The following is a 19,303-nucleotide window of genomic DNA, read 5'->3' on the forward strand; positions in this document are numbered from 1 at the left end:
CCTCCACCATTGGCCATCTATTGAAAATGACTGCTTATATCTTCATAAACGTGTGAATGCCAGTATTCACACTAATAGTAGTAAATCATCCATCCAGTATGTCTGTAACAATACACACATTATAGTATTACTTTGAATGGTTCAGCAGAAGGAAGTCATTTAAAATAACGAAAGTGTGTTTGTAATTATATGTAAAGCATTTTGTCATGTTGAATTATGCAGAAAATGCACAACATAGTAATATCAAAGATTTGTTTTTATTAAAAAGGACAGTGATTTAACAGAGCGCAGCTCTTTTGTTTGGGCTTGGTATCACTCAGTTACACGACTACATCTCACAGGCATCGACATGAATTTGGCACAAAGACGCCACATAAAATATCCGCACGTATATCATCATCACTGTGAGCGGATACACTCACCCATTTAAATAAAAACAAAAGTCTCACTGAATTAGCATGATTTCATGACCTTGTTCTCAATAAAGTGACACGTGTGCCTATGTTGTCAGTGGAGTAGTGATGGGCTGATGCTGGTGACATTTCTCTATAATAAAAAAACACAATGCGTGAACTAGGATGTCATAATAATAAGCAATATTTGTCTGTGAACCATTGGAATGACTTGGACACGGAGGTGGTCCAAGTCTTTCAGGACATGAACGTGACAAGGCAACAACCTAGCACACTAAGTCATAATTATTTTTATCTCATAATTATGCGGCCCTCATTGGAAAAAGTTTGGACACCCTGTTGTAGCACCTTTTATAATGCAATGACTGCAAGCCCAGACATACAGTACACATGTTCTACCTTCCGGAAAAGGATCGTTGGATTCATTGGGAGAACAATGCTGACCAGCAACACCCAAAAAAAAGATCCATCAACACGATAGTGGGAACTGAGTGTGGTGTGGATGCGTGTTAGAAGACAAAGCGTGTCAAATGGCCATGGGGTGTCTTTTCGTGAAGGTGCAGTCCCACATGATGCCATCACCTTTGGGAAGATGGCCGGAGGGTATGAGAACCCGTGTGAACCAGTGGCTGGAAAAAAAACAAAAATTAATCAAAACGTTTGTGTAGTACTAGAATATTCATAATTACTTCTTATATATGGACTTGGAAAATGTAACACATTTATTGCAGACTTTTAGTAAGTAAAAGAAAAAATAATGCATAAATTAATTATTTTACATTTATTTGAAAATTCACCTCACATGATTTATCCTGAGTTATCTCGCAATTTTTTTTACCCATCAAAATAATTTTTCACCATGTCCACTTGCTTCAGGCAAGTCCAAAGTTCAGCAACTCTATTTTTTTTTATTGACTTGAGGCACATAGCAGAAATATTTTTTCCCCAAAAGGCACAAAGTAAAGAAAAATAACACAAAGTTTTGCCTTTGAACTCTACAATCTCAGAATGACCGCCTATATTTTATTATATTTTCCCCACCTTGTTTTCTCCACGCCAAGGAGCAGCTTCCAATTCTCCAGCTTTCCACGATGATACGGATTTCTGAACACCTGAAATGAATCAAACATGAATACTCCACGGTCCGGTTCTGACTCGATGTACTGGTTTCTCTACCTTGCCCAGCTCCTTGAGTCTTTTCGTCTCTCTGCGGTTGATGTGGCGCTCCACACTGGTTTCCCCACGACTGATGAGCGTGGCGTGCCACAGGGTCAGCCCTCCCAGAGCCACCGCCACGGAGCTGCAGGGGGGATGTGGACAAAACACTTTTACACTTCCACTCAGCAGCTACGTGGAGGAGTGGGTGCCGCTCACCTGGTCAGTACCCAGAGAAAGATGATGCACTTTTGGGCAGTCATCTCTGTGGATGTGTAGGGCGGGGGGGGCGTCTGATAGTAACTCTAAACGGCACAAAAGAAGGTTCACTCATATGTTATTCCAAACATTTAATTACAGTATTTTCCGTCTAAATCCGTAACTGATACTGCAATAAGTATAAAATCGATGAGATACATTAATCAGGATTTGTATTGAAATTGTACCTAAAGTGTCTTCTGTGCTAATTGCAGCTCCTCCATCCAAACAAATAAACCTTCCGTCTCACCTCAACAGCATTGTAAGCCTCTAGAAACATGTCTTTGCTGCTGATGCTGCAGTAGATGCAGCCCAGAGTCATGTAGAGGCAGAAGGAGAAGAAGTAGCGATGGTTGAAATGGCCCACACAGTTGTTAAGCCAAGCTGGAGGCATGTTCAGTTCAACAAAACTGTTTAACAAAAGGAGGTATCAATAAATAAGTTTTTTGTTAAAAGGATACGACAGTGATGGTCCATCTTTAGAACACACCTGTAAAGGAAGAAAATACATTTTGGACATCATTAGGCAAAATGAATGATGATATATGGAACAATTCTAAGTCTAAGTAGGGTCCCATTCCGTTTAGTTCCGTTTAGTCATTGTTGTGAAATTCACGTAGTTTCCGATGTATTAGCCGCTACTTTTTTTTCCGTAAACTTTGAACTCTGTGGCTTATACAGCGGTGCGGCTAATTTATATCTCCTATACTTCAGAACTACTGCTAATTGTTTAAATACTGTGCCGCTCACAAGTCAATGAGGAAACAGTAGCGCACTCACGACGAGTTTGTCAACCGATTAGAATCGCTTAGAAAGAGTTCATTACTCATAAACACTAATCTCATCACACAGCAACTTAACACTCAAAAGGTCTACCTAAGAAATATCCAAACATGTACCGATACAGGTTTAAAATGAAAAAAAATAAAACTCTTAAAGTTTTCCCACAATGTATTGCATCTAAGTGACACATTCATTGGTGCCAAATGGGGCGCTGCAATGACGTCAGCCTCCTCTCTAGGCTGGTGGAAATGATTACCCAAACTGGCATGGTGAGCTTACGTGTTGCAGATGCTACAGTGGTGCGTCCTGGCCGGTTTTGGATTGATACATTTCTTACAAACGGACACAGAAGGAATATGGAAATTGTCCTAGAAGATAGATCAACAGAAAAAAAATGTTAGCAAATGCAATGAGAGAGTTTCGATCAAATCAAGAGCATCATCACAGTACCTTGGGTGGGTGACCCGGAGACGTGGTGACGGCTTTGTAGTAATGGAAGACCACCATGATGAGAAGCCAGTGGCCACAAGAGATGTGCCAAAAGACCCAAGGCACAATGTAGGTGCTGAGGATCGTGGGAAGAACGAACAGATAGACGATGACCACAACTGAGGTTGTCAGCAGGATGACCAGAGAGACAAACACCTAAGAGAGACAAGGTAGATCGTCCAATACAGCCTCATATAAAATCAATAAAGTTATGTGCGATATTAAGAGTTTTGTGTCCGTGTGCGGCACTGCATGTGTACTACATATATACAGTATGTGTATATTTTGCTTATATTCTTTTGGCATTCTTTTGGGTTGTATATTAAAGTAAACATAACGGTATCAGCAGGTATCGAGATCAGATCGACTTGACGACCTAGTTGATGATAGCTAACATGACCTACCTGCACAATGGATTAGCTTTAGCACGGCGATCGTGTGGTTAGCGCACAGACCTCACAGCTAGGAGACCCGGGTTCAATTCCACCCTCGGCCATCTCTGTGTGGAGTTTGCATGTTCTCCGGGTACAACGGTTTCCTCCCACATTCCAAAAACATGCTAGGTTAATTGGCCACTCCAAATTGTCAATAGGTATGAATGTGAGTGTGAATGGTTGTTTGTCTATATGTGCCCTGTGATTGGCTGGCCACCAGTCCAGGGTGTACCCCACCTCTTGCCCAAAGACAGCTGAGATAGGCTCCAGCACCCCCCATGACCCTCGTGAGGAAAAAGCGGTAGAAAATGAATGAATGAATGTACAAAATGGGCTGCATGGCGGTCATGTGGTTAGAGCGCAGGAGACCAGGGTTCAATTCCACCCTCAGCCATCTCTGTGTGGAGTTTGCATGTTCTCCGGGTACTCCGGTTTCCTCCCACATTCCAAAAACATGCTAGGTTAATTGGCCACTCCAAATTGTCCATAGGTATGAATGTGAGTGTGAATGGTTGTTTGCCCTTTACATGTTTACTATATGTGGCGTTCAGACACCCCTGCTATATTTGGATGTCAAGTACTCACCACTCCAAACCAGCGCGTCACATTGTCCACAATCCAGTACACGGGCTCAAAAACACAGTCGAGGAAAGTGTCCGAGTTGCTGAGGCTGTTGAAGTACAGCGATTTGAGCAGCAGTTTGCTGTAGCTCCACAGCTCCAGAACCCCGCTGCTTCGCCCGCCTCGACCCCTTCTCTTCGGAGGGCACCATCGGCAACAACGCAGTGCTAGTCTCATAGCCCGGGAAAGCTGCCACCTCCAGCTGCTGCCCACACGCATACCACCACGTCCTCCTCGCCCGCACACCTTGCCTTGCACAAACACACAAACACACAGACACACACACCAACAGTTAGAAGCACAGGCCGCGTAAAACAGCAGCTCTTCGTAATCAAACCGGACGACAAGCGAAGTTTCCATTGTGGCGTCTTCGGACGACGTAGGAATGACACAGGAGGCCGCTTCTAGAACTCGCAAAGCCAACTAGCTACCTGTCACCTGTCAGTCAAAGACAATTGGGACGTCCACTCAAACAAATCAACTAAATAATTCAAAAGGCCCAAAACTCCAAGTGGTAACCCAATCAGAGGGGAATGAAAGCCTTAAGAAGGTCACATTATATCAAGAGAGTGGGTATTGATTACATAGATAAGACTTTTTTTTGTTCACTACTAATTACATGCGGCAAGTGAAAGTACTTGACCGTGTTCAACTTTCATTGAAATATTAATCATTAATGAAATATCTTTATTATTAATGTACACAATTTTGGATGCTTATTTTCACTGAAAAACTACATAAAGTCAGTAATGACAAAAAATACTTTATATGTGTTGTCGATGAGGTTAAATTATGACCTCATTTGTTTAATAAATGAATCCTGATTCGGAAGGATGTCATTAAATTGACATGGCAACACATAGAAACTGAAATCAGATTGGGTTTTTTAAAAACCTAACGTTCACATACATATGATAATAGACTGTTGGGAATAAATTAATACATTTAACGGACCATAATGTACTTAATTTCAGTTAGAAATGTTAGCGAAGTCAGCGAAGGATGCTAAGTTCGCGATTTGGAACACAGCCTACATCCTTCTCTTCATTGTGATGATTTGATACACACGTAAGCTTCAAAACTAATTATTTAAATTGTAACATATATCAAACTGAACATTCACAACGATAGAATGCACTATAGTGATGAATAACTCATCTTGCCCTTAGGTTTGATGATAATTAATCTCTTAATCATTCACATGCGGTGTGAATGTTAGCAAAAAATGCTAGCTGCCTCCATACAACAATATACATCGCCTATTTTTAAAAATTCTGGTGTGTATACAGCCATTAATGCTGCCCCACGATACCTGGTCAGGTGAAATGGGTGGACAAGGTGACAACACCACGGTCACGTCATATTCCATGAAAACCCTGAGGAGCTCCACTTCCTAACACTAATTTTTTACATCAGCACCAAAGACCATTGATGATACGAAGATCGTCTTCCAGGTTGAGGTTCCACTCATTCCAGTTTGGGACTAAGTAAATCATCACAAGCATACATCCATTTGAGTAACTTTAACGTGATTTTAAATGGAAATAAATCTCTTGGTTATAATTTCCAAGTCGTAATTTATTCGTCTTATTGCAATGAATAAAAATGTAACGTAGTGACACCTCTTTTTGGTTGTCGTTCATAACGTATCACAAACGCGATGCATTGTGGGATTTGAAGTTTGTCAATCAAACTCCAGTCAATTAAAAAGAGATGGATCGCGCTCGTTGTGGATAATACAGATAAAAAGACCGTAGAAAATAAACGAATATTATAACAGCTAATATCTGACGGAATAATGTCAGGCTTGTTCGGAGAACCCAAAGAGGCCATAACCAGGAAGTATGTAAGTGTCATGTGATCAAAGATGGCCGCGGTGATTTGGTAAGATGCTTCTTTTTGCCCTAAAAACATAAAACAACCAAGTTAAATGTTAATCCGTCTCTTTACAAAATGTTGTTTTAGGTACAGTAACGTATTAGTTTTTAAAATGGCAACTAATGCATGTTTGTATGCGAGTCAAGTGTGACGTTAAGTCAATTCCATAGCAACTAAAAGTAAGCAAAAATATATCATACTACTTAAAGCCAGGTAAAATTGGCACAACGAAACATGTTGATTGCTTTACTTATGCTTTACTTCTATATTCAGGCGTTCCCGTTGGCGCAACTATGAAGCTGAGTTGCAAAGGAACCGTCTTGAAGCAGCTCCTTTGGAAGTTGCTGACAACCATCCCCTCAAACCCATATTGGTAGATGACATTCTCCGTGATACCCCATTTTTTCCACCTTATTCACAACAAAAGTTATCTCACACAGTAATAATCAATAATCGCTTTTCTCCATCCACCTGTTAGGTGACAGACACCAAAGCCCGCCGTGGGACTCGCAAAGGCAGCACCTCTTCCTCATCTTCGTCCTCATCCTCTGTAGCCCCAGACCCTCTCAGCTCCATGTTGGATGGAACCGATCCGCTGTCCATGTTTGCGGCCGCCTCTGCCAGCGAGATTCCATCTACGACGCACAATGCTGGGGTCAGTTTGCACAGTAGTGTGTGCTATTTTGGTGATGATGAGTGTTGACATTGTGTTCCTGTCAACACATATACATTACACAATGCAATGAAGTGTTGTGCTTCCAGGATTCAGGGAGGAAGAGGAGGGAAAAGGAGGAAGAGGCAGTGGGGCCAGATTTTGAGCCCTGGTCGATGAAAAGAGGAGAAATCCTGGCAAGGTTCACCACAACTGAAAAACTCTCAATTGTGAGTCGTCTTCCAGCCATTGTACCGGGACATCTCGGGGGAATATTTACGTTAGAATCCTTCCCTTGTGACTTATGGCATGCATGCAAGTCTAGCTGTTTAATATGTATATGAAATAACTGAAAACATGCACGTATTATTACTACTGTTGTTATAGTTTTTTATTATTACATTCATCTAATTCAGTTTTCTGTTTTATGATTGTAGAACCTTTGCATGGGCTCTGAAAGCGGTAAGTTTATGTTGTGTTCAATGACTTAAAGAATGCAAAAATGATGTCTGAACAAATAGACTACTTCAATTGGAAAATTGAAGTAAATTGAAATTGAAATTGGAAATACTTCAATTAAATTTATTTTTATTATTAATTATTATAATGTGTTTTTTAATGCATTTGTTGTTAATTTGTAACCACTTTTCTTATGTTCACTATTGATTTGACCTACTGAGATACATATTTTTTAAATTACATCGTACAGCAGTTGTGATTCTTTGTGTGTGTATGTTTGGTTGTCAGGAAATTCTCAAAACGCTGGATCATCTGCTGTCTCCGAGAAGGTTCGCACTCGTCTGGAGGAACTGGACGATCTAGAAGAGGTAACTTTTGCTGAAACCAGAAGCAATGCGGGGAAATAAATAAATAAATTAAAACAGACAGTTATGGCTGGAAGCACAAATCCAAGGAAATACATCTGGAATAGGTGCAGATTCTGGAAGATGTACAAAGTTTTCTGTGTGGGTTATTGTGTGTAGCTGCTCCACAACTCGATACAAAGAATCGAATAATGAGCATAATAGGTCATTTTTAATGGATCTCTGTTGGAAATCTCAAATACTGAAACCCTCTGTGTGTGTTTATTGATACAGGGATCACAGAGAGAGCTACTGAATCTCTCCCAGCAGGAATATGCCAACCGGATCGAGGAGTTGAATCAGTCTCTGAAAGAGGCCTGGGGTTCTGACCAGAAGGTCAAAGCTTTGAAGATTGTAATCCAGGTAGGCCTTTTTGACACAGAAAACATGGATGACTGAAAGGTGAAGTTGGTTGACCCCTAGGAATGACTTGACTAAGCGCTCGCTATGTTTCAGTGCTCCAAGCTTCTGTCTGACACCTCCGTCATCCAGTTTTACCCCAGCAAGTTTGTTCTCATCACTGACATACTCGACACTTTTGGTATGCAAATAACTTTTTTCTTCCTTTTTCTGTGTTGCGTTTCTGACCCAAAGCTTGTTTTTACCTTTCACAGGCCAGCTTGTATACGACAGAATATGGAGCATGTGTTCAGATCCAAGACCTTTACCAGGTACGGATTCCACAGCTAGTGTGTGTACTCTCCACTTTTATTGATTTTGTGTTTCGCATTTCGATTTTTCCAAACTTTTTTTTTTGTCAGACTCGTTCACAGTTGATGATGTCAACGACACAGCTAAGGAGACGTGCCTCAACTGGTTCTTCAAGATCGCCTCCATTCGAGAACTCTTGCCCAGACTGTATCCAACCGTCCATTGTGATGTATTGCTGTGATGCGTTTAGGGTACTTCTTCGATCTCTCCGACTCTTTTACCGTCATGTGGGCCTCTTTAACCTACGTGAGCAGATACGTCGAAGCATCCATCCTTAAGTGCAACCGCTTTGTCAACATAGTGTAAGTATATGGTGGAATTGAATAGTACACAACTTTATTGTCACTGCACAAAATGTACAATGTAATTAAGATACAACCCTTACAGCATCTAAAAAAAAAATATTCACATTTAACACTTTAAAACCTACGACCTACGACCCTGTCAGTTTCAGTATTTGCAAATATGTAGTGTAAACATGATATGAAGTAGCGTAAATACAATCCGGAGTGGCACGTAAACATGACATGAAGTGGTGCCAATATGGGAATTAGGGCATGTTGTTTACATGAGACTATAACATAACTAGTTTTAGCGGGTTTTAATATTAACATTAAACCCCTGTCCCCCACAGTGGCATTCAGGAGACTCTCCCACGGCTGACTGCCATGATCAGAGGGATCGGAGACCCACTGGTGGCGGCTTACACCCGAGCTTATCTCTGCCGGGTGACGTATTTAATGAGTCTTTGAGGCTCTCTTTCTCAATATTGAAAGCTTGTATTTGTATTTGAGATTTCAACTGTTGTCCTAGCTTAATTATCCTAACTCTTAACACAGTTCTTGGCTATATATAGTAACAATCAATATTATACATGTACAGGTAAACTATCATTTATTTTGAAATGTGATTGCATGAAAACTGGACAAAGCGTACTGCTCAACAAATGCAAGACATTGAAGTAGAAAAATGTACAAAATACTCCATAATTTTGTAATAGTGACTGTTTAGCTAATTCCCAGTTTGTTTTTCCCATCCAGGTTGGCATGGAGGTCGCCCCCAGCTTGAAAGACAGCCTCAACCGCAACTTCTTTGACCTGCTGGGAACCTTTCGGCAGATGAGTGGGGAGAGCGTTCGCAACCAGCTCCTCATTCAAAGGGTGGAGATGCCCGAATATTTGACGCTTTATTCTCCTGCTATCAACTGGATCCTGCAGTGTAGTGCTGACAGAGCACCGGAGGTGTGTACTTACTTACATTACTGGCCAAAATACTACAGTAGGTACACAGTCCACTGAGATCATAGTATTGCGTTCTTATTCATTATTTAGCATTTATTTATTCTCCTGGTTGTGACCTGTAGTCAGGCTACAGAATCATCACCTAATGATGATGATCATTGATCATTGTCAAATCTAAGCAAGAAAATTCAAATTTTTAGAATAATCTTATTTAGCTTTCTCGATTTGTTTTTACATTTCAGTCTGTCCTAACAGAGATGATGGAGAGATGCAAAAAGCTTGGAAACAAGTAAGTATTTAACAAATTCTGTCAGGTTTTCTTCCTCACCTTATTATTATGGGGTAAAGACAAAGGAAATACGGTAATAGCTTGTTTACACAGTTAATTGGTTCCAGACCAGACCGTAATAAGTGAATTTCTGCCAAGTAGAAGTTCTAAATGTAATAGTTTTGTAGTTCGAGCAAATACAACCTGTTGAGGTTCTCCTAAATGCCCTCTAGGCATGAAATACTAACACCCATAGAGGCACCTTAACACTCATTCATTCATTCATTTTCTACCGCTTTTCCTCACGAGGGTCGCGGGCGGTGCTGGAGCCTATCCCAGCTGTCTTCGGGCGAGAGGCGGGGTACACACTGGACTGGTCGCCAGCCAATCACAGGGCACATATAGACAAACAACCATTCACACTCACATTCATACCTATGGACAATTTGGAGTCGTCAATTAACCTAGCATGTTTTTACCTTAACACTCATATTACCCAAAATGGTAGATAAATAAAACCAGGGCAATAAATGTGTGACAGTGAAACAGTAGCATGTGATATCCTTTTTATTTAATTTGATGGGCAATGTGATGGACGACTGTGGTCACGGTTTTGCTGAGATTTGCTTGAACTTTCCACAGCGCCTTGCTGCTGAATTCAATAATGCGAGCTTTCAGGCCAGAGTTTGTGGCCACCAGAGCCACCGACTTCATCGGTATGATAAAAGACTGTGACGAGGCTGGGTTCCCCAAGGTGGGCACAAATTGTCTTATTCAGAAATATCATAATATATTTAATATCACATGTAAAAATATGAATATCTGGTATTTCTTTATTGAAAAAAGGCAAAAAATGTCTTCCTACCACAAGAAATATTCTTTCTTTCACTTGCTCTGTGTAGCATTTGTTGTTTGGATCTCTGGGTCGCTGCCTTGCCGTGGCCGACCCTCCAGAAGCCGAGAGGCTGACCATCCTCAATGAAGCGTGGAAGGTTGTCACTAAAGTTCGCAGTCCTCGGGTACGAAGAGTCGTACGTTTCATTCACACTTCCAATACATCTGGAATGCTAATTACTGAACATTTCAATGGTGCCACACAGGATTACATCAACTGTGCTGAGATCTGGATGGAGTTCACCTGCAGACATTTCACGGTGAGTGAACGAACGCTTTACTTGGTAGATTCATCAAAGGTCTCTAAATTGAGGTTTTGCTGTCAGAAACGAGAGGTCAACACTGTTCTGGCAGACATCATCAAACACATGACTCCTGACCGGGCCTTTGAGGAAGCCTATCCTCAGGTTTGTACCCTCAACTTGCATTGCAAATGTTCAACCTCCTGGTTGCTCTTCAAAGTGACTCCCATCTTGTCTGCACGTAGCTGCAGTCTGTGATCAGGAAAATTCTGGCCCACTTCCATGACTTCTCTGTCCTCTTCTCCATGGTAAATAACCCCATGTCCATAACATACAACTTACTGAATTTATGATCTCAACCCCCTCGTGTTCAATATTTGTTCTCCCAGGAGCGTTTCCTCCCATTCCTGGACATGTTCCAGAAGGACAGCGTCAGGGTGGATGTCTGCAGATCCATCATGGATGTCTTCATCAAGTAAAGGCCCCATCACTTTGGTATGAGAGTATTCCATTTCCTTCATCTTCCCTGTGTTCATCTTGCAGACACCAGCTGGAGCCAACCAGAGACCCGGTCATCCTCAATGCCATGATGCATATCTGCAAGACCATGCATGATTCTGTCAAGTGAGGGAGAATGTGTAGGAAGGTTTGTGCACCCGTGGTCTCTAGAGGACATTCTGTGGTGTGTCTTGCAGTGCTCTCACTCTCGAGGATGAAAAAAGATCCCTCTCTCTGCTGATCGTTGGCTTTATGCGCTTGGTAAGGAGACCTGGATGTCATTTATTGTGCTTTTTGGTACTGATTCACTGTGTAGCTCATTGATACTAAAAGGGTTTATTGCAGGGGTCTCAAACTCAATTTACTTGGGGGGCCACTGGAGCTAGGGTCTGGGCGAGACTGGGCCGCATCAGGTTTTCCAAAAAAACCCAAAAAAACGCATTTATTAAAAACAGAAAAAATGAATAAACTTTGCTTTGGTTTCGATTTTCTACAAGAAAAGCTCTGATAAAACATTCCACTGTTCTCAAATATCTTACTTTTTATTTTTCTACACAAAATAAGATGAAAAATAAATAAACAAATCCGGAATAAAGAAAATCAATCAATCAGTAATAAATAAATAAATATAATAATAACAATAAAACGGCAAATAATAAAAACTTAAGAAAGCACATATAGTTGGTGGGTAGACAAATTATTTTTTTCAGATTAAAATGAACAAAGCATTATTAGAGCCCTGTAGACATGACAAAACACGACTATAGTCACATTTATACTCTTTTTATTTACAACATATTGCGCAACTGCAGGGTCTTGAGACACATGCTAACTCGCAAACTAGAGAGCTAGCGACCTAAACGGTAGCCTTCAAGTTATTTCCTTTAAACTTCAAAAGCCAAAAACTTACCACTTCCACACGGATAGGGAGGATAACTATTAACAGTTATTTAACCTTTAACATGAACATTAATCAAACGTAATAATTTTTTCTGGGTACATGATACCATACAGCATCCATATCAAACTTGCATGGGCCGCACTAACATTAAACTTTCATATCAAGGCGGGGGCCTCAAGCTAGTGTCCTGTGGGCCACTTTTGGCCCGCGGGCCGCGTGTTTGAGACCCCAGGTTTATTGTTTTTAAACGATTTGTCTTCTCTTCATGTTGTCATGGTGTTCAGGTTTCCTTTGGGCGTGACTTTGAGCACCAGTTGAGTTTCTGTGTGGAGGCCAGAGCAACATTCTGTAACCTGGAACCAGTACTGGTGCAGCTCATTCACGTCCGTATGAATTTTTTGCTGGTTTGGATTTAATTCCTTTGATTATACACGCATGCCTTCAATTATTGTATCACAATAATCAGACGGTGAACCAACTGGCCATGGAGACCAGGAGAGTGATGAGGGGCAGCCACTCCCGCAAGACGGCAGCATTCGTTCGGGTGAGTCCAGTTGGCATTTTACTCGTTTGTGCCAGTATGCCGTAACGGGCGACATACCAGCTCATGGGTTGTTTTCTTGACTTTTTCTTTTGTCCTTCAGGCGTGTGCAGCCTACAGCTTTATTACCATCCCGTCACTCAGCAGCATCTTTAGTCGTCTCAATCTTTATCTGCTGTCTGGTCAGGTTGCGTTGGCCAACCAGTGTCTTTCCCAGGGTGAGCGGCTTCCCAAGTTTAGAATTTGTGTTACAAATAAGGATGATCCAATCAATCGCCCAATGATTTTGTGAGTTTTAACAGCTAATGATTGGATTCTGTTAAATAAAGAGCCATTTTATGATGTGGACACATTGATACCGGTGCAGCATGTACACTGAAATTTACGGTAAACAGATGATGAAACATGGAACCAACTTTCCTGTTGGTGGAAAAAAGATTGTCATTAATTAATGAAAGTGCTACAAGCCATTTGATGCGAGGTTCTACTGTTGTACTAAAGAGTTTTTAAGGTGAAATATTAAGGTCAAAACACACAGACCCCAAATAATACTGTATATTCCCTCCCATCACTCCATTTCTGTCTTCTCATGCAGCGGATGCCTTTTTAAAGGCAGCGGTCAGTGTTCTTCCAGAGGTTCCACGCTCCATCAGCGTGGAGGGAAAGCTTCGCTCTGCTGAGAGTTTCATGCTCGACTTCATCAACAACTTCCTCTCAACTCTTCTAGTTGTCCCGGTAACAAATATGGGTCCAGTGGGCACAGTAAAATATGTTATTATGAATCCTTGTGTGTGTGTGTGTGTGTTCAGGATCACCCGGAGCATGGTGTGCTTTACTTAGTCCGTGGCCTGCTCAACATGGTGAAGGATTGCACCTGGGAGGACAACAGCGACGCTAAAGTGCGGGTCTACATCAGCGCCCTGCCGCTGCTGGCCGCCATGAGCCAAGAAAGCTACCTCTACACCATTCCAAAAAGTAAACACCCCATCTTTTCAATCATTGCAACCTTCAATAGAACATGCTTTGATTTTGTGAAGGGTTACTGAAAAGCTACTGTTTGGTTTTCATAAATGTACAGTACATTGCTTCCACCTACAGGGCTGGAGTGGAACTATATCAATATAAGTCAACCACGTTGTAATGTGCATGACATGGACCACCACTGGAACCATTTTTATATTTGGGATTCTAATAGTTTGCCTTGTTTTTTCTGGCATCAGTGGAGTCCAATGAAACCCTTTACGGAGGGGACCCCAAGTTCCTATCAGAAATCAACAAGCTGTGTGAGACATTAATTGGACAGATCCTGGAACACCTGAAGACCCTCGGTCGAGAAGAGGTGAGGCCAAATTGAAACTGTTTTGATTTTTTTCCATTCATGCTAATGAACTACTAAATTGCGTCCGTGCATTGGTGTACATCAAGAAACAAAACAAAATTTGTTTTTCACGTAGCAGCAGGGCATGCGTCGCCAATGTGCTCTGGCCTTCTCACTCTTCGGCGTCCTGCTCTCCCACGGTGACCTGAGGAACAACAAGTTGAGCCAGCTGGCTGTCAACCTGTGGAACCTCAGCCACAAACACGGATACTGTGACACGCGCATTTCTGTGAGTGCGTCTTTTTTTTCTTCAATACTTTTTCACTAAAATGTTATTTTTCTGCATATCTTGACTTTATTCTTGTAAAATTACTGCTGGGACACGCCAGGTTTAGGTGGTAAATTCATGACTCAACAGTACCTAATATGGTTGACTTGAACTCCACCTACTGCTTTGCTGACTGCCCACGCTCTTGTCTTGTCTTGTCAGCAGGTTCGGACTCTTGAGTGCATGAAGCATCAAGCTGCACAGGCCGACATGGCTCACTTGTCAGATACGGTCCAGAGACTTACATTGCAGTCTCGCACCTGAACACCAGCATCATGTACGGTATTTGTAAAAAGAAAGCCCACTGCTACTGTCGAGTGTGTGTATCATCATGCAAAGCACAAAAGAAACACAAAGCTTGTGGAGGAATGTTGTGCATCACTTAATATTTGGTTAGTTTGACTGAAAGTAGTCAGTCATACTTCTATTAATATCATGAAATGCAATTTATATTCATGAAATACCTTTCATACTGTATTTATACATCATTTAAAAACTAATCTTTACTGTAAGTATGGTATACCGTTGCCAAATTCCATAAACTACATGGTACAATAAAGAAATACAGGACAAGATTTGTTTCACGCCAGTCTCCATCCTCTCAGTTGTAGTTTATTGACTCAGTTAGTGTATCATTGAAAACAGCAACTCTGCTCCTCTTGGTCTTGGTCTACATTTGGTTGCACGCCTTTTGCTTTATACTGCCCCCCCCCCAACCAACAACTCAAAAGTCTTTGTTGCCTAATTTTTTATTTATTTTTTGGCCTGTGATAATAGATTACTGTATGAGAGCGACCCCGAATGAAGCCGTACTTAAAATTGGGGAAACCAGATGGGAAAACAATATCAGGGAATTTGAATGCTGGAATATTCTGACCGACTACATTTCAAATGATAATGGAAGACTCAATCTTAAATGTGACTGATCAAATGTTGCTGACAAGGCCAAACACAATAACTAAAGGTTGGGAATATCCTGACTGAAATGGATGATGGAGGTGGATGAGTGACCACCTCCAAGAGGAACTGTTTAACATTACATACATGAGCATTTCCATCCACCCCCCCCCAAAGTCCTAACATTTGTTCACAACCACGCTAAATTCATCTTGGAGATGGTAACAAATGAGACAGGAGGTGCAAGATGATAACGCTGAGATTGACCGTAAGCTTTACTACAGATGAGAAACTGAGAGGTGGTGGTGACAACTTTAAATGACTACTAAGACATATTTAAGGGATGGTGCGGTGCGGTGCGGCGACACGGTGACAACAGCAGTGATTGAGCTATCTGGCAAGGGAGTGAATATTGTAGTGTGTCCCCATGGTGACTCTGTAATAAACAACACTGTCCAGGAGACAACTTCATATCTACAATACTGTTCTGTCCAACAAGTTGTAAAAGACTCTGACCAGGGAGTCTAACAAAAGTAATTCAAATAATATCTTTACTGCTGTTCAGTCCAAGTAGCCGGATACCCGGAGTGGGTTTGGACTGGATGAATGAAATTATAGGGGGGGGGGATCATGTGTGCAACACAACTCCGAAAACGTGTACCGGTCGTCCCCTTTTTTTGTGTGTTTGTGTGTCATGTGTGAAGTGTGTTCTTTTGCTCTTTTGCATCCGTGGCTAGAGGCTCAATCCAGTTCGATGGGGCTGCTGTCCTCCTGGGCTTCCTCCACACCGTCGTCATCCTCGCCCGCTCCCATCAGGCTGTTCAGCAAGTTTCCTGCAGGATGCGACGTCGGCTTTGTAAGCCATTTTTTTTAAGCTTTGAAAGAAAACAAGCTATTGATTCACTCACCTAGCAGACCACCATATGATGGAGACTGTTTGGGGGGAACACCAAAGAAAAGTTGTCCTATTCTGTCAAGATACTGAAAAAAAAACATAAATGAATTATTAAGACAATGGCTGTCTCAAATGGAACACTACACTACACAGTACACTATAGAGATGTTTCCCTACATCACATACCGCTCCCTCGTTCTATAGCGGTTTTCCAAAAATTGCCCACTAGGTGACTGTGTTCGGTTAAACAAGGGCCAAACGTGATCGGCAGAAAAGACATTGGCCCAATAACAACAACATAATGATCGCAATCATAGCATGAGCTACTGTTTAGGCCGCAACCCACGGCAAGCTAAGACTCAACTCTCAACTTACGATATCACTTCCTATCCTCTACACATCTGTGTGCCCGCTACTAAGTTCTGCTAGGCAACTCATTTACTGTGACACACACAAACAGGACTTGTATTTATACATGCTAAATGACTTATTATGTCTACTTTGTTGGGTAATGTGAATATAAGGCCATTTAAAGCCATCATTACAGTACGCTGATGAGACAATAGCAACTGCAGGAAGAAACAAATATATGAACTGCTAACATATGAGTCTTATTTATGTCTAATACGTCTTGCTGGAGCGGCTGTGTGTGTGTGTGCAACTCTGCAAGCACTCACCTCATTATACATGGGGTCTCTTTTCAGGGAAGGTTGATATTGCTCACATAAGACTGTGAAAACTGTTAATTTACCCCTGAAAAGGCAACAAGCAAAAACAGTCACCATGAAAATGTACTCCTCATTAGGTACAAGATATGACCTTTACAAGGATAATAACGCTCAGACATGTTTTATGTGTATTTTAAGAACATTCTTACCCATCCACTGCCAGCAGCAGAAACCAGATAAAGTTAAGCAGAGGCTGGACAAACGGAGGTCCTTGCTCTATGGACGGGTGTTTCTCTGTGTATGTGCTGAACACCACGGAAGCGCTGTTTTTGTTCTTTAGGCAGAGAAACCTGTTGGAGTAAAAAAAAAAAAGAGTCAAAAATGGCTCCATATGGTCACACGGATGCAAATGGACTCACTGTAGGACTGCTTGGGCCACAAACATGTCGACCTCACTGCGGAAGCCTCGGGATGACGAATACTCCACTAGCATCTGCGCACAGCCTTCCCCGTCAGACGAATGCAGGAAGTGGTAACGAGATTCACTGTAGTTTTGCTCTAGAAAACAAATACAACTTCATTTTCTACATTTCAACCGACTACATATGGATATCTGTTCCTGCTTGGTTAAGAGATAATACACACTGAAGTGATTTATGTGACGTACCTTTCCACAAGGTGACAGCCAGCAGCTGGTGTAACTTTGGGTGGCCCAACTTTCCAGAGCCTCCCGTGGACCATTTCAAGGCTCTGGACACAAACGCTACTCTTTCTGGAGAGTTCTGATCCATCAGGCTAAACAGCTTTGCCAGGTTTTCTGCTCGGCAAATACACAACCATTTGTATTAGTTTGTAAGATTACCCCCATAAAAATACAAATTAATAACCTTCATGTAATGTTATTTTATAGCTGTAGTGTTCTTCTTTGTTAAAAAAATTATGACTGTTGCTGTTGTGAAGGTGCAAATAAACAGTCTTTGATTGTCCAAAAGTAGTTTTAAAGACCGAAGGCTGCTCCTCACCTAATATATCATCTTCCACTTTGCTTTCGGACTTCTCCAGCACCTCAAGCACCAGCATGGATAGATCTGCCGCACTGTTTTGCTGCAGAGCAAAGCACATATGACTACAATGTCACCCTTCAAATACCGTATTTCCTCATGAAGTGGCCTGGGATGTTTATTGCTCAACTGCAGAGAGTACCAGGCTTCTTCTGTAAATGCAGTTTTATAGTAGTACAAGTTACAAATCAAGAGCGTACCTGGTTATAGCTGAAGAAGAGTAGAGCACCGTTGTACATCAGTTCCCTGGCTTCACTGTGTTTTGCCTGTGACATGTACCTGTTGGCAAGTCAGAAGAGTCCAAAAATGTGTCAGGGGTGACCGGCATGCATGTAAAGCTTCTTGTGATGGCAGTATTGCAATTCATCGATGACATGGAGCGGAAAGAGATGAGCAGTCTTCTCTCTTATGGAGATGTGAGTTTGGACATCATGTCGAAAGTCTCCCAATTCATTAAAAAGGTTTGTTTCGATTAGCATAATTGACAAACAATGGGGAAGACAGCAAAATCTCGTTTATTGGTTTATCTTAAAGCTAACCATGACAGCAAGCAGTTGTAACTTCTAACTAACCTTATACGATAGACTAAATGCATAAATACATCAGGTAAAACAAGTTCAGGTACCCCAGTACAGACGGCTACCTGGCTAACTATTAGCACATTTATAGAGCTACAGCAAACAAATATGTCACTTGTTAATTACATGCTCATTAATTGAACATGTAGCATTTTAACACGTCATTGTGTACTATATAACAGTCTTGTGTATCAACCCAAGCTACAACTTATATAGCTGTCAGACGTCTTCCTTAAGGTGTTAGCAACCCTGTCAACTAGCTAGCTAGCTAGCACTTGGGTGAGCAGTCAATTTTAGGGCTGTCAGTAATTGACACATCAGTTATCCAAACAAATAGTCAGGCCAGCTTGAGTGGGTAGGTCCTTTGCGGAATTCCCCCAATCATAAGCGAGTATAGAAAAAGCAAGGTTGACATACTGCGCTAGAACACGATAGGCCTCGAGAAGCTGCAACCGGGACATGAAGTCAATTCTTACCTAAAAAATAATGTCCTATACATCTGGTGTGCTTCATAGTAATCTCCCTTTTCTACGCTGGCTCGCAGTTTTCCTTCCACCCTCTGTACACCTCCACGGTTTCTGACGCTGGAGCACCTCAGAGACTCCTGCTCCGACATCGTCGTAGCTCAGCGGTGGGCGCTGTGGATACTATTCCTCCGCCCGTAATGTTGACACGGGAAAACGGAAGGAGTGAAACAAAGCTTGACCCTCTTCAGT

The 19,303-nt window shown here is 41.7% G+C and overlaps 3 protein-coding genes across 8 annotated transcripts; 1 reads left to right on the plus strand and 2 right to left on the minus strand.

The window, feature by feature from the left end:
• Window positions 1-238: 238 nt before the first annotated feature.
• zdhhc16b (zinc finger DHHC-type palmitoyltransferase 16b) lies at window positions 239-5,629 on the minus strand. 2 transcript variants are annotated; one of them, XM_058062631.1, is made up of 10 exons: window positions 5,466-5,629; window positions 4,118-4,399; window positions 3,060-3,254; window positions 2,889-2,977; window positions 2,288-2,316; window positions 2,077-2,210; window positions 1,788-1,873; window positions 1,590-1,713; window positions 1,455-1,525; window positions 239-1,042 (listed from the first exon to the last, which is right to left on the minus strand). In XM_058062631.1, the coding sequence occupies exons 1-10, from the start codon at window positions 5,520-5,522 to the stop codon at window positions 940-942; spliced, it is 1,170 nt and encodes a 389-aa protein (XP_057918614.1). In that variant the 5' UTR covers window positions 5,523-5,629; the 3' UTR covers window positions 239-939. The 2 variants fall into 2 exon arrangements, with proteins under 2 accessions (XP_057918614.1, XP_057918615.1); XM_058062632.1 differs by having other exon boundaries at window positions 4,118-4,404; window positions 5,466-5,624.
• vps35l (VPS35 endosomal protein sorting factor like) lies at window positions 5,192-17,821 on the plus strand. 5 transcript variants are annotated; one of them, XM_058062621.1, is made up of 31 exons: window positions 5,971-6,037; window positions 6,305-6,404; window positions 6,510-6,686; window positions 6,794-6,913; window positions 7,121-7,145; window positions 7,431-7,510; window positions 7,781-7,909; window positions 8,003-8,087; window positions 8,161-8,217; window positions 8,308-8,404; window positions 8,512-8,559; window positions 8,892-8,985; window positions 9,298-9,498; window positions 9,741-9,787; window positions 10,409-10,520; window positions 10,669-10,785; window positions 10,867-10,920; window positions 10,987-11,067; window positions 11,148-11,210; window positions 11,292-11,377; window positions 11,446-11,526; window positions 11,598-11,661; window positions 12,586-12,684; window positions 12,768-12,845; window positions 12,946-13,060; window positions 13,438-13,577; window positions 13,652-13,817; window positions 14,063-14,181; window positions 14,297-14,449; window positions 14,654-14,765; window positions 16,123-17,804. In XM_058062621.1, exons 1-30 carry the CDS (start codon window positions 6,021-6,023, stop codon window positions 14,750-14,752), a joined length of 2,904 nt encoding a protein of 967 aa, XP_057918604.1. In that variant the 5' UTR covers window positions 5,971-6,020; the 3' UTR covers window positions 14,753-14,765; window positions 16,123-17,804. The 5 variants fall into 5 exon arrangements, with proteins under 5 accessions (XP_057918607.1, XP_057918604.1, XP_057918605.1 ...); XM_058062624.1 differs by lacking the exon at window positions 5,971-6,037 and adding an exon at window positions 5,192-5,221 and having other exon boundaries at window positions 14,654-17,821; XM_058062622.1 differs by having other exon boundaries at window positions 14,300-14,449; window positions 14,654-17,820.
• Window positions 14,994-19,284, minus strand: get4 (guided entry of tail-anchored proteins factor 4). Its single transcript, XM_058062639.1, has 9 exons — window positions 19,064-19,284; window positions 18,210-18,288; window positions 17,971-18,052; window positions 17,616-17,765; window positions 17,368-17,506; window positions 17,158-17,298; window positions 16,958-17,033; window positions 16,294-16,366; window positions 14,994-16,218 (listed from the first exon to the last, which is right to left on the minus strand). The coding sequence occupies exons 1-9, from the start codon at window positions 19,201-19,203 to the stop codon at window positions 16,127-16,129; spliced, it is 972 nt and encodes a 323-aa protein (XP_057918622.1). The 5' UTR covers window positions 19,204-19,284; the 3' UTR covers window positions 14,994-16,126.
• Between the last annotated feature and the right edge of the window lie 19 nt (window positions 19,285-19,303).

The sequence above is a fragment of the Doryrhamphus excisus genome, chromosome 22, assembly GCF_030265055.1.
Source record: "Doryrhamphus excisus isolate RoL2022-K1 chromosome 22, RoL_Dexc_1.0, whole genome shotgun sequence".
In the NCBI taxonomy this organism is placed as follows: Eukaryota; Metazoa; Chordata; class Actinopteri; order Syngnathiformes; family Syngnathidae; genus Doryrhamphus; species Doryrhamphus excisus.

Bases quoted from the DNA above. Each gene is read 5' to 3' on its own strand.
- zdhhc16b (XM_058062631.1), bottom strand. From the start codon at position 5,522: ATGGAATATGACGTGACCGTGGTGTTGTCACCTTGTCCACCCATTTCA. The intron at 2,317-2,888 runs GTAAGCTCACCA...CTTCCTTTACAG, and splicing joins CACTGTAGCATCTGCAACAC to GTGTGTTCTAAAGATGGACC. The intron at 1,526-1,589 runs GTAGAGAAACCA...GATTCATTTCAG, and splicing joins GACTCAAGGAGCTGGGCAAG to GTGTTCAGAAATCCGTATCA.
- vps35l (XM_058062620.1), top strand. The intron at 12,685-12,767 runs GTCCGTATGAAT...CACAATAATCAG, and splicing joins TACTGGTGCAGCTCATTCAC to ACGGTGAACCAACTGGCCAT. The intron at 13,061-13,437 runs GTGAGCGGCTTC...CTTCTCATGCAG, and splicing joins CAACCAGTGTCTTTCCCAGG to CGGATGCCTTTTTAAAGGCA.
- get4 (XM_058062639.1), bottom strand. From the start codon at position 19,203: ATGTCGGAGCAGGAGTCTCTGAGGTGCTCCAGCGTCAGAAACCGTGGA. The intron at 18,289-19,063 runs GTAAGAATTGAC...ACTTGCCAACAG, and splicing joins TATAGGACATTATTTTTTAG to GTACATGTCACAGGCAAAAC. The intron at 16,219-16,293 runs GTGAGTGAATCA...CGCATCCTGCAG, and splicing joins ATCATATGGTGGTCTGCTAG to GAAACTTGCTGAACAGCCTG.